The 12,843-nt window shown below is 41.5% G+C and overlaps 1 protein-coding gene across 3 annotated transcripts in view; it reads right to left on the reverse strand.

Annotated features, from left to right (window-relative positions):
- The window catches only part of LOC121949453 (neuropilin-2-like), a 123,781-nt gene that overhangs the window by 66,740 nt on the left and 44,198 nt on the right, over nucleotides 1–12,843 (reverse strand). For all 3 annotated transcript variants that reach the window (XM_042495145.1, XM_042495143.1, XM_042495144.1), the window contains exons 4-7: nucleotides 10,481–10,708; nucleotides 7,030–7,185; nucleotides 6,749–6,918; nucleotides 925–1,080 (exon numbers count right to left, since the gene is read on the reverse strand). In XM_042495145.1, coding sequence (XP_042351079.1) covers nucleotides 925–1,080; nucleotides 6,749–6,918; nucleotides 7,030–7,185; nucleotides 10,481–10,708 — 710 coding nt within the window. The remainder of the gene's footprint in view (nucleotides 1–924; nucleotides 1,081–6,748; nucleotides 6,919–7,029; nucleotides 7,186–10,480; nucleotides 10,709–12,843) is intronic.

A 12,843-nucleotide genomic window follows, 5' to 3' on the forward strand; every position in this document is an offset into this window, starting at 1 on the left:
CATTATGTCCTTCTTCTATCATCCCTCAGTTTCTTTCTTTTTTCCCCCAACTGCCTTTCTCCACAACTCCCTGTGTTTTATCCATCAATCATTTCTCTGGAAGCGAGCTACAGCTATAAGCCTTATGGGATCTGCAGTCTGCAGAAGAACCCCAGAAGGTTAGACTGCGTCTCCTGTTTCCTTCTCAAAGCAAAAGAAGCATTTGCAACGTATTTACGCATCTGTGAGTGTATGTGCATGCATTAGTGTTCATGAAGGAATCAGGGTTTATAGCACACAGCTAGACGTGGTGTTAGACCGCAGGACAAACACATGTGACCACTATAAGCTGTGGGAGAACGACCATGATGGAAAAACCAGCCGTGATCACTGGAACGCTCTTCTACTTTAATTGCAGTTGCAACCATTTTAAAGACCCTGGGTGCCGTCTGCTTCGTTTCTACGCGGCACCCCCCGACTGCAGCACACTCACTGATGATTCATCATGCTTTAACACCGCTGAGAGAAACAGCTCAGAAACCTGTCCAAGCAGGTCGACATTAGGCAGAACTCTGACCAGTGAGTAACAGAAACCAGATGGGATTTGAAAAGCAGGCCGCAGTCTACTGTAAGTGTAGCATGCACTCAATGATGTAAGGTATCACTTGGAGCTCGGAGACGTGTGCTGATTCTGGCTTGGTCGTAAACCCTTAAATGAAGCCAACTGAGCGGCGGTGGAATGGCTGTAATTGCAGACACCGGTTGAATGTTGGGCTTGTGGTCAAGTCTTGCTGCATATATTCCGTCTCAGATTATTCTCTGCCTCTTGCATGTGCATGTCGAGGCATGTGTGTCATCTAAGAGCATCCAGACTTTCTCTCTGGCCCCAACTATTCTGGGGTCCATATCATGAATATGTGTGCTGGTGCATGAAGTTGAGCCTACCTTGTGGTTCTTGCCATGTCTGTAGACCATCCAGTCCTCTCCGTTGGTGCTGACTTCCAGCTTGAAGGTGGTGACGTGATAAGCTTTTTGAGTTTCCTTCGAAATGGCACCCTGGGTGGCAATGCCTGTAAGCACCTTCAAAGTATGGAGGTCCACCTGTCGGCGGAGAAGAGAGAATCAAAGATTTAGAACACTGGTAAGGAATGGAAATAGGCTGGGATCAGGTTAATCAGATGGTTTCTGAGGGAGTGTCTGGTGTATAAAAAGCTGAAACAAAAAGTGATACAGGGCAGCCCAGTCACCAGAATAAAATGTTGGCATTTTACAAAAAACAGATATGTTACATTTGCACATCTCATTAGTATCGTATCAACATTTCTTAAGTGTCATAGTTCAGATTACGTGCATGTGATCTGAGTATCAGGAGAAGGACGAGGAGGGGATGGTGGATGGCATGAGACATAGGCCAGACAGCTTTCAAGCAGAAGACCCCCGTTCAAGGCCAACAAACCACAAGTCAGGTATTTTTAACAAGATGTCAGGACATTTGAAGCCATGTTTGTACCGACAAAACCAGGTATTTTTGAATGAGATGTCGGGATATTTTTAGCTGTGTTTGAGCGGACAGAAACAGGTATTTCCTAACAAGATTTGGGAAGATTTACAAGCATGTTGGTTGTGACAAAACTGATTTTTTGGGTTTTTTTTAAATGAGATGTCTGGATATTTCCAGCAGCGTTCGTGCTGACAAGAGTGGGTAACAAGACGTAGGAATCAAGCCATGTTGGTTGTGACAAAACCAGGTATTTTTTGTGCCGACAGTGTTTTTTAACGAGGCATTATAACATTTCCAGCCATGTTTATGATAACAAAATTGTTTTTTGTTTTGTTTTTAACCAGATCCTGGGATATTTCTAGTGGTATTTGTGACAACAAAACTAGGTATTTTTCATGAGACATCAGGACCTTTCCAGCCATGTTTGTGGTGACAAAACCAGGTATTTTAAACAAGATGTTGTGGTATTCCTACATTTTACTGACAGTATTTAAGTGCCTAAAGCTAACCCCTTGTTACACAAAGGGTTATCAAAACATAAAATTGACAACTGAAATGTAAAGAAATGTTAAGAAAAATAAAGAGTCAACACCTCTGGTACATATGAAACCAAAACCCAAAACACGCACATGACAAAAAGTCCTCATGCTGGTGCTCACAACATTAATTTGATTAAACACAGACGTAAACACACAGATTTACACCTGAACTTATCAGCATCCATCTCTCACCTTCACCGCTCTACTTCCCTTCCCTCTCCTCTTTCCTCTCTCTCTCTGTCTCCTCCCTGTGCCTCCCCTCTCCTGGCAGATCGATAGTAATGACCTGGGGCTCATTTTAATTTCCTCCCATACAATAGCCATAATCACCTCTCCGTCCTGATTGTGGATGCTACGCTACGTGTCTGGCATGCTGCTAGCCCTGTTGCATTATACATGGACAGCATTGTGTGCTGAATGCAGGCATGAAACTCCTTCATTTCAAGGTCTCTCAAGTAGATATGCATTTGTTTTGCTCCACAGTGCCCAAAATGAGTAGCAGGACAAAAAAAGCTCTCTAAATCACAATCAAAAGATATTTCTATGAACTCTCTCAATTTGTAATGTCATATTAAGAAATGTGTAAAAGATATGAAGAATATGATTTACCAGATACATTGTTACATGTTTGTACTTTTATCTGGGGTCTAACATAGTTTTGTTGAGATTTAAAGTAGTTACATTTAGTCCTTAGCAGCAGCACAGCGACCCTGCATCTGTTTATCATGACACATTTTTACACCTTCACTTTGCATGAATTACGTTCTCGGCTGCATTAGGACAGTGACGGGAGATCCAGGCCTTTACTTACAAAACGAGGTTTTGAGACAAAGAGAGGCTGCAGACAAATGAAGAGCAAAAGAAAGGAAAGGTTCTTCTGTAGGTTATTACATTTATTCTCCTCCATTGGAGCTGTCAAAACCTGTAGATTAATCAGAACTTGTGGTGTGTGTGTGAGAAAGAGAGTGTGTGCTGTGCGTCCCACTGGGGTATAGCACAAAACACCGGGGGAGGTAAAATGCTGCATTTGTTATTTGTCAGAGAGACAGGTGTTTTAGATTACATCCAACACACACACGGACACACACACACACAGACACACACACACACACACAGACACACACACACACACACACAAGCCTGCACGCTTAGGACCAGACAGAGATCCACCAAGACAACTAATCGATAGTCCGAAACTGAGGAGAGGAAGGAATGAAAAGAGGAGAGAGGGAGGAAGAGGGAGGGAGGGAGGGAGAGCGAGAGAGAGAGAGAGAGAGAGAGAGAGAGAGAGAGAGAGAGAGAGAGAGAAAGAGAGATTCTAAGTGAGCCTTCCTTGGGAAGCTTCTCATCAATCACAGAGTTGTTAGAATAACGGAGCCACCAGAACTCACATCATCAATCTGCACCACACCTCACTGGACCAGACCAGAATAGAATGCAAGAGATCAGAATGGGACCCAATATAATATGATATGAATGTGACGTGACGTGACGTGACGTGACGTGATGTGACGTGACGTGACGTGACGTGACGTGACGTGACGTGACGTGACGTGACGTGACGTGACGTGACGTGACGTGAAGAGGACAGAACAGAATAGAAGAATAGAAAATAGAATAAACCCGAATAGAAAGGAACAGATTAGAACCCTATGAAATGGAAAATAATAAAATGTAAGTAGTATAGTATGATATAGAATAGTATAGAACAGAATAGAATAGAGAACAGAAAAGACTAGACTAGACTAGAATAGAACAACAGCATAACAAAATAAAAGAAAGTGCCCCAGAGAGAGATTTAAACCACACACGTGGCCCTTGAGCCAACACAGAAACACACACATGCCTGAGCTGCTGGGCACACATATCAGCAAACACACAATTACATAGACATGTATGAGAACACACACAGTCAGCTATAAGAGACTAAGGGGTGCGAGATGCAAGGAGAGGCATGTTGGCATTTATGACAGCTGCTCCCGTCAAAACGGGAGGTTGCGAGCACACACAAACACATATGCAAACACACACCTACGTACACACATGTACACACACACACACACACACACACACACACACGCATGCACGCATGGGCCTTGCTCTCTGCTAGGTGTTAACGCAGGAGAACAGCTGAGAGTCTCTGTGGAACGCAGCTACTCCACCACAACGACGATGACCAGAGACAGACAAAAAGACAACGTGGAGAAGCAGAAGCTTCATTTCCAGATAATTTTAATACAAATATTTGATGTCATACACAATTAAGTCCAAACCAAGAGTCTTTTCATTGGCTGAGAAGAATATATGGACAATCACAGTGTCGGTTAAAAAAGGGATTTCATGAAAAAAACATGGAGAGCCTTTTAAGCGATGCATGTCGAGCAAATTCTTTAATGTCAGCTAATTCTGAGAGATGGCCGGAGAGAGTGAGCTGTCAGCTGCAGTTGAGGTGAAACAGGAAGGAAGTGTAAGACTGATGGGACCTTGGCCTCACACTGCCTCTTGGCCACAGTCCCTTCCTGTGTTTGCTGGCCCAGAGCTTGTCCTCAGTGGAGCTCTGACAATCACAACTACTGCTTCTCTATTCCAAATCTGTCCGCGGCTATCTGCGATCGTGTCATTGTTCCTACGATTGAACAGACAAGGTGCTCGCCTGGTTCTTGTCTCTTTGAACAAAACACTGATCTCTCGCTGGCCTCTTTAACTGAACAAACTTTGGATCACTTTTCAGATGCAGCACATCTAGGGTTGTCTAATTATAGGGTTTTAGGAGGATGGGATATGCTGCTGCGCAAAGCAAGCCGAACTCTCGCAAGCGTTTTTGTGGCGTGATTGTGCTGCAAGATTTTAGTCAGGAAAACTGAGAAGCAAGCAGCTGGCAACCTGACCAGTTGGCAAACCATGAAAAACGATTCAGGCAATGATGAGAGTTTCTGGCTCTCGAAACTTGCTTTTAGAGAGATGACTGCGCGTGACACTGGGCTAAAACTGATATCTTAATGCAGGGAAATCATGCCTGCTTGAAAAAAAAAGCTTCTTGACAATGACCAAAGCAAAACCTGAGTGCAGTTTTTGCAAGGCTACAGGAAGGTGACACCCAACAAGATAATCTGTTGTTTACAGAAGGTGTCTCACTGAAGAGCGTCTCGCAGGCTGGTTTGAATTCATTTCTGTCTGAGGGGTGGGTGAACCTCACACTCCCTTTCCCCTCTCACCCAGACAGCCTCATAACTCACGCTTGGCACAGGGATGGCAGGAAGTTGGCACTGTGATAAAATACGGGAAACAATGCCTTACCCAGGCATCTAGCTGCTAAAACCTTGATATCACTACACCTCCCACTCTCACTCACTCTCTTTCTCTCTACACCTCTCACACACACACACACACACACACACACACACACACACACACACACACGCTGACACAAATATAGCTGTGGTGGAGTTATGATGTGTGACATGTCGACGCAAGAGAAAAGGGTGCTATTAAAAAAGGAATGCAATCTGTTTTTAGTTTGAGTAAACTTTTTTTCTGTATTTCAGGATTAGGATTTGGACAGTGAAAGAAAAGAAACCTTCAAAACTTTAAGAAAAATGAAAAATACCTTTTGCACTCCATGTACCCAATCTTATCTCTTGTAATTTTTTTCTATATACTACAAAACTATCTTTTTTGTTGTGTTTTGTTTTTGTTTTTTTTTTATAAGTATTAGCATTGGTATGACTTGCCAGATTTGTTAATTAAAAATTTTCCTGTACAAATAATTCATACTTCTATTACAGGCATAGACAACTGCTCTTTTTCCCTTTTAAAGTCAACGTTTCAATCATAGATTTTCTATCATATATTATCATTATGTCACCCATAAGTTTGTGGACTGCTGTTTTGAAGCCTTGAGTTTGGCATTTTGGCTGTCATCATTGTGTTTTCTAGAGCCAGAATTGACCGTATCTGGATGAGCAGTTGGAGCTGTGGAAGAAAAAGAGGTTGATCTTAATCACAGACTGTAGTGGGGGGTCTATGGGGACTGACTCTGTTTTGGGGTCAGCCTCAAGTGGCTACTCGATGAACTGCACTTTTTGACACTTTTTCGCACTGCCCTCATTTTTCAACCTCGCAAGTTGTTGCTTGCTCTTGTCCTCTGAGACCTACAGGCCTAAGGAAAATGTTAATTGAAATGATCAAAACGTTGCCTTTAAAAGAGAAAAAGGGGGAAAAAAAGAACCTTTTACTTTCAGCCCACAGTGTGCAGACCTCCTTTGTGCCCTGCATATTAGTTGTATATAAACAGGATTTGTAGGGGATGGTTTTACTTCACTTTTACAGTAACACTGAGGAAAGACTAAGGGTGAAATGCGTCTGTTTTCTTCTTTTGCCGTGCACCATTAAAAGTACTCATTAGCGAGAACTGACAGCTTAATTTTCTATTTACCTCATCTTCGGGGCAGGTGTGAGTTTAGTTCATGTCTAACAAAGATGAAGAGTTAACTTCTTTCATGTGCATCTCTTCATCCTTTAGTGTACTCCTCAGTTTTAACCAGGGATTTTTATGCCATTGAGTGTGTGAGCGATTGCAAGTGTGACTGATTTAGGGTTACAAAGCCTTGATGTGGCTTTATCAGTGGAATGTTAAGGCCATTTTTGAGTGCATTTCGAATGAGAGGTTAAGATCTCCTGAATCCTACTCTGTTTGCACCACAGCCCCAGGTTCCTGAAGTACTCGTACCTGTATGTACTCCCTGTTGCTGTCTTCATTGGGCGTCCATCCATTGTCATGGTAATTGAGGCGGGCCTGTCGTGGCAACCAGTGTTCATCGTAGAAACTTGATGAGGCTGTGATCTGGTCATCTGTGATCTTTCCTGACTCCATGCCGAATGCATTACTACAGTGGAAAGCTGCAAGAGGAACGGAGGAGGAGAGGAAGAGATTTACAATAATATTCTATCATTCATTTAATGTAAAATTTAAAACATTAAAAGAAAAACGCAGAAATAAATAAAACTTACTCTCACTGACTTCCTTGTGCGTCATGTTGTATCGAGCAGAGAAGCCATCTTTAGCCACAGCCATGTCAGTGTGGAAGGACAGAGAGAGAATCCCGGTAGATGACTGGATCTCAGGAGGCACCCTGGTCCCACAGTATCGACCAATCAGAGGGCCCACTGTCGATCAGAGAAAGAGTATTAGATTAGCCATCAGTCTGATAAAATTCTTATATATGTCATCATTTGCTGGAGTATTCTTGTGACTCATGATGCAACTGTGCTGGTTATACAAGACATTACAGGGATCTCACTCATCCAGGTGTCAAGATGATTTATTCATTTTCCATTCCTTTATCAGTCCCTTAATCCTCGTATATGTTTGTCTCTATCCTGCTACTTGCATTGTCTTTCCTTTCTTCCACTATCTCCATCACTCCTTCCTCTGTTGACATCTCATCACTCCACCCTCTCATGTCATCAGCTCTCTTCCCTTCATCTATCAGCTCTATCTCTGGACTAGACATGCTTTTACATTGTGTACTATATATATAAATGTCTGTGTGTAAATCCAAGGATCTAAGTGATCCCTCCACTGTCCTCTTCTCTAATACCACAACTTGTATATGTCAACACAAACAGATGAGTGTGATTTAGAGCCCTTGGGTGGGTGTGTGTGTGTGTGTGTGTGTGTGTGTAGGGGTGGGAGCACAGATAGTAGACTCATCCAACTACTCCTTGACTTCTCTCTTACACACACAGATACTGTACACACACCAGAAGGCTTGTGGAGGAGGAAGAGGAAGAAAATAGCTACCGATCGATCAGTGCTATTGATTTTTTTCCCTTCCCTTTTGGAATGGGTGGATATTTGAAATAGGGCTCTCAAGCAAATAACGATAATAACTCTTTTCTTGATGATGGTGAGGAAAAAGAAAAAAGAAAAGAAAAGGGAAGATGGGCAAAAAGAAGAGGAAGAATCTCAGATCCACTGAGATGATTTCTATAAATAAATGACCCATGTTTGCATAAAATTCCAGTCCAACAAATGGAATTTCTTTTTTTGAGGATTTCATATTAATATTTCTAGCTTACAGGCAAAAATGGTCTCATTTCTCATTCTCCCTCTGTGTTTATGAATTTAATTTCAGCAGCGCATAAACTTGACAGAAGGCACATTTGTCCTTTGCCTGACCCCACCAAACAGATACAGTATGTGGTAACACACACAAACACACAATGAAACCAGTGCCATTGCCCTCCTCTTAATAACATCATAATGTGGTATGTGCATGAATGGCCTCCTGTCTGGATGGATGGGAATGTGAGCAAGCAGTTGAGATGCCCCCTGTCACAAAACACAAATGTACCCATACACATAGATGGGACCTAATGACAAGAGGAAAAAAATAACCAAAACCATGTCTAGGCTGTACACACATTAATAAATAAATATAAAAGTAATGCAACACAATTGGTCATAGCCCACATAATCACAAACAAGTAATTAATATATAGCCCATGTAATCACAAAGGCTGTGATCATTTGACCAATGTGCTGATGGAAGTAAGTATGGAAGTAGTAAAAAGACTGAAAGTCCATGTAAGGAGGCGGGTTAGGGTGGACCGGTGTTCAGGATCGTGTAATACCAACTGAAAAGATACATCATCAACCACTGTCTTCTCCTCAACTGAACCTATGTAACTATGCTTGCGTAAACCTAAGATATGTTACTTTACTTGCCTAAACCAAACTAACTTATCTTTACTTGCCTCAAGCTAACCTATATAACATTACTTTCCTTAACCTAAGACCCAAAAATTTATTTCTGGGATTTAATGTCACTCATGGGGTGCTAATTGGTAAGATATCCTATGAACAACTGTATGTATTGTATGTATATCGTATTGTAACTACTGTACATCAACGTCATTTTCTCTCACTTTACGTCAGTTTTTTTTTTTTTTTTACAGTCCCTACAAACATGCTAGACCTGACTTCTCTTGCTGTTTGTCATCTGTTCCTTTTCTCTCTTTCCTTTGAATAATGAGATTGCTAGTCCATTGCCTCCTCTTTCAAGCTCTCTTCCTTCCTCAAACACATTTTAACTTCACACGAAACAAACATGGTCATTCTCTTTTTCCATTTGTCATTCTTCTTGTCCTCTCTTTCTGTTTAGGACTCTCCACTTCACCAAGTCCTTCACCTCTGAATCTCATCCTGTGTATTTCCTTCCCTTTCAACCTCCTCTCACTTCAATTCACTTTGCTTCCTTTCCTTTCTTTCTGCTATCCTTCTTGTTGTCTCTGTCCATCACTCAGGGCAGAGGCCTTTCATCCTCTCTTTCGCTTCCACCCCCCTCTTCTTGCCCTTCTGGTTATCCTCATTTTTTTTTTTAACTTTCAACTTTGCCTAACCTCTCTTGTCTTGTACTTAATTCCCCGAAAAAAAAGCGTAAAGATGCTGTGGTTCTTTTCCTAGTCTACTTTTAACTTCCCTCTTTTTTGTACCATCTCACCGACTTTTCATCCCTCCTCAGGCTAAATTCATATTTACAGCTTAGTTATTCATAGGAACACGAGCACCATTGTTTCCTTGTCTTTGCTACTAATGCTGTTCAGTCTTCACTGGGTAATTTTTAAGTACCTTACAAGATTTGGGAATTAAGCAACTAAAAGTGTCTCCAGCCAAATTGTTCCAATCTGTAAAACTAAAAAAGGCATGGCAGTAACAAGTATCACACAACACACAACTACAAAAAGATCAAACTAAAACAGAGTAGCACAAAATACTACAGAAATGATTTATTTTCCAAGACGAATCTTTACTCCTCCTCAATTTCCACTTGCTGAACTTCCTTCAAATCCTAATTCTTTTTACTCCCAGTTCAAGGCAGACCAGAGGTCTTTTGGCCTTTATTTATTCATCTCAACGTATCCTTCCTTTGTTCAAATCTACCCAGCAGTGGATGACCTTTCCCTGCCCTTCCACTACTCTTCCTTTTCTCTCTCTACCTCTTCCATCTCTTGAAACTAGATCTTAGGTCTTCGAGTTGTCCTTCTAAACTCTTCCAGTCCTTCTAGCAGCAAGACCAGAAATATCCTAACCCTCTAACGTTCCTCCTCTCACCTCCCCTCTTTTCTCCCTCCTCTCAACAACTCCTATTTTATTTTCCCCTTGAAACATTGTGTTGTTTCTCCACAGCAGGAGCCAACATCCTGCCTGTAAGCTTAGCTTTCATCTACCAACGCATAGCTACCAAAATAGTTGCTACTCCACCTCAGTCAATAATGATGTAGGCAGGGCAGAATACGCACCATTTTGACTTTGCTCTGTGTATCGACTCGTGAAGTGGCTGAATTATTTCAACATCTCCATCATGATCATCATCATCAAAATAAGCATCATCGCCATTCTCAGACGATCATTCGATCATTATGATCTTCAAACACAACCAGTCGGTCAATGTCTCACCTCCTGGGAGTCCGTCCCACACTTCCAGCCAGTCATACTTGCAGTCTCCATCTCCGCCCGGCAAGGGGTCGTTCTCCAGGTCAAAGGTGAGGAAGGTGAGGGTCACATCCATGCTGGGTGGGACAATAATAATGAAGGAGCACTCCAGGTTGTGGGGATATTTGTCAGGGAAGCCCGGGGACTCAATGAGACCTGAGGGACTGGTGAAGTTACGGGAACAGTCTGAACCTGGGATAAAGACACAGACACAAAATGTCAATAGAAAACATATTTATAGAAGTTTAACATTGGTATAACTTATTAAATGTGACTTTATCTGATAAATTAAATATGTTAGCACAAAATCTATTGAGAAAAGGATTTGGACACCATGTGATTATACCTTAGACTAATGATATCATTCTGGGCAGACACTCAAAGGTGCTGTTTGCTTAACAACTGAATACCTGCCTTACAATTTCATAACTCCCATTACAGCTATTTCTTTTTTAATGGCCAGATAGAAGTCTGGTTATGTGAGATTAACTCAGACACCTTGTTACGCACTTTAAATGCATAAATGTTAATGTGATTGTTGGACAGCATGCAGAAGATGAATATCCACTATTTAGAGCACATTTAGGTCTCCTGAATCTAAACATGTGCTGAAGCAATGGCAGTTTTATGTAGATGTGAATCTTGTGGGTAGAACCCAAGAGAGATGTAACCTCGGACTGATGTCAATCCAGGTTTCAAGGAGTTGACCAGTTGGTTTTTGTAGTAGTAAAACTGTAACCTTTTTTAAACTGTGTCATCTATGAAGACAAAGATACAACGGTACGAGAGAGAGAACAAAACTACAGAGGACTGAGCGCCAGAGAGCCCAAGTTCAGGCTTCTATAAAAGGAAAAATGCATCTGCTTGTGTGTCTAAAGTGCACTTGAGCAAGACGCTGTATAACTACCAGCTCTTGGGAAAATGCAGGGGCAACCTCAACCCAAAAAGAGACATTGCTCTTTGAGTATTAACAAAGAGATGAGGAATTCAAGTGAGGCAGAAGGAAACAAATAAAGACACAGAAAAAGAAGAAGAAAACCAGTGGGAAATAAAATTGAGCCAGGAGGGAGAGATAAAGAGAAAAAAAATGAAGATACATAAGTGAAAAAGATGTAAACAGAAAAATAGGAGTATGAGACAGATGTAGAATCTGTTGTTAGTGTCAAGGTTGGCTGGTCTTACAGTTATGAGAAGCTTTAGATATCAAACGTGCACATACACACACACACACACAAACAGAGTGATCTGGGGGTAATCTGGGGCTCATTTCTCAGTGACTATAATACCCTTGCTATTAATACTCACACATACATACACACACACACACACACACACACACACACACACACGTTATGGAGCGGACATGGTCGCACCAACTGGACCATTATTCCAGTCGACCCAGCCATGTATGACCTTACACACACACACACATACACACACACATGCGCAAGCACACTGTCTAAGCCTCTTATGGTAACCCATTTCTCTCCAGTCTGTTTGGGTGTCTGCTATTGTGCTTGCGTGCTTGCATGAGTAATGAAGAGAAAGAGTGTAAGAACACATTAAGAGAGAGTGCGCGTATATCCTGGCATGCAAAGTGCATTTAAACATGTGTGAGTGTGTCCTTGTACAGTTATGTGCAACAACTTGTCTACATCAGCCGTGCTTCAGCTACATTTTTATCTGTCTCACGTGTGTCTGACAGAACAGATATGCATCGATTTTAATCAACACAGCAGTCTAAATTAGCTGCTGCCACTTTATGCTCATAACTGCAACCAAAAGTGTGTTTTTTGTGTTTTAAATACATCTTCGCACTTATGCTTTGGGATTTGAGTTCTTTCAATAATGAAATTGGTCCGCAATTGAGTGGCTAGTTTTGCCAAAGATCTCCATGGAGACTACTTTGTCACACCAGGATGTGAACTGACTCGATCAGTCTGCAGTCTGAAAGATGCTGTCAGAGGCAGGCAGAATGTCTGAATGCGTCTGTGTTAGAATAGGCACCTAAAAAAAAAAAAAATAGTAAATTTGGGACATTCATATTTAAACAAACTTAAGTGGGTGTAATCAGGAATATTTATGTTGATTTCCCTGTCTCCTTTTATTCTATTTTAAATCATCTCAAGCTTAATCTAAAATTTCACTGATCTTTTGGTTGGGTGACTACAAAAAAATATATTGTAAAGTTATGTATTTCAAGGGGTATCTTGTTTGTGGCAGAACTATTTGTCAGGCCTGGAACAGAAGAAAGGAGTAGTAAAATAACATTCTTTGGATTGATCACTACAACAATGGTGTCTTGTAAACCCATGAGGGTTGGGCAA

The sequence above is a fragment of the Plectropomus leopardus genome, chromosome 10, assembly GCF_008729295.1.
Source record: "Plectropomus leopardus isolate mb chromosome 10, YSFRI_Pleo_2.0, whole genome shotgun sequence".
Classification (NCBI taxonomy): domain Eukaryota; kingdom Metazoa; phylum Chordata; class Actinopteri; order Perciformes; family Serranidae; genus Plectropomus; species Plectropomus leopardus.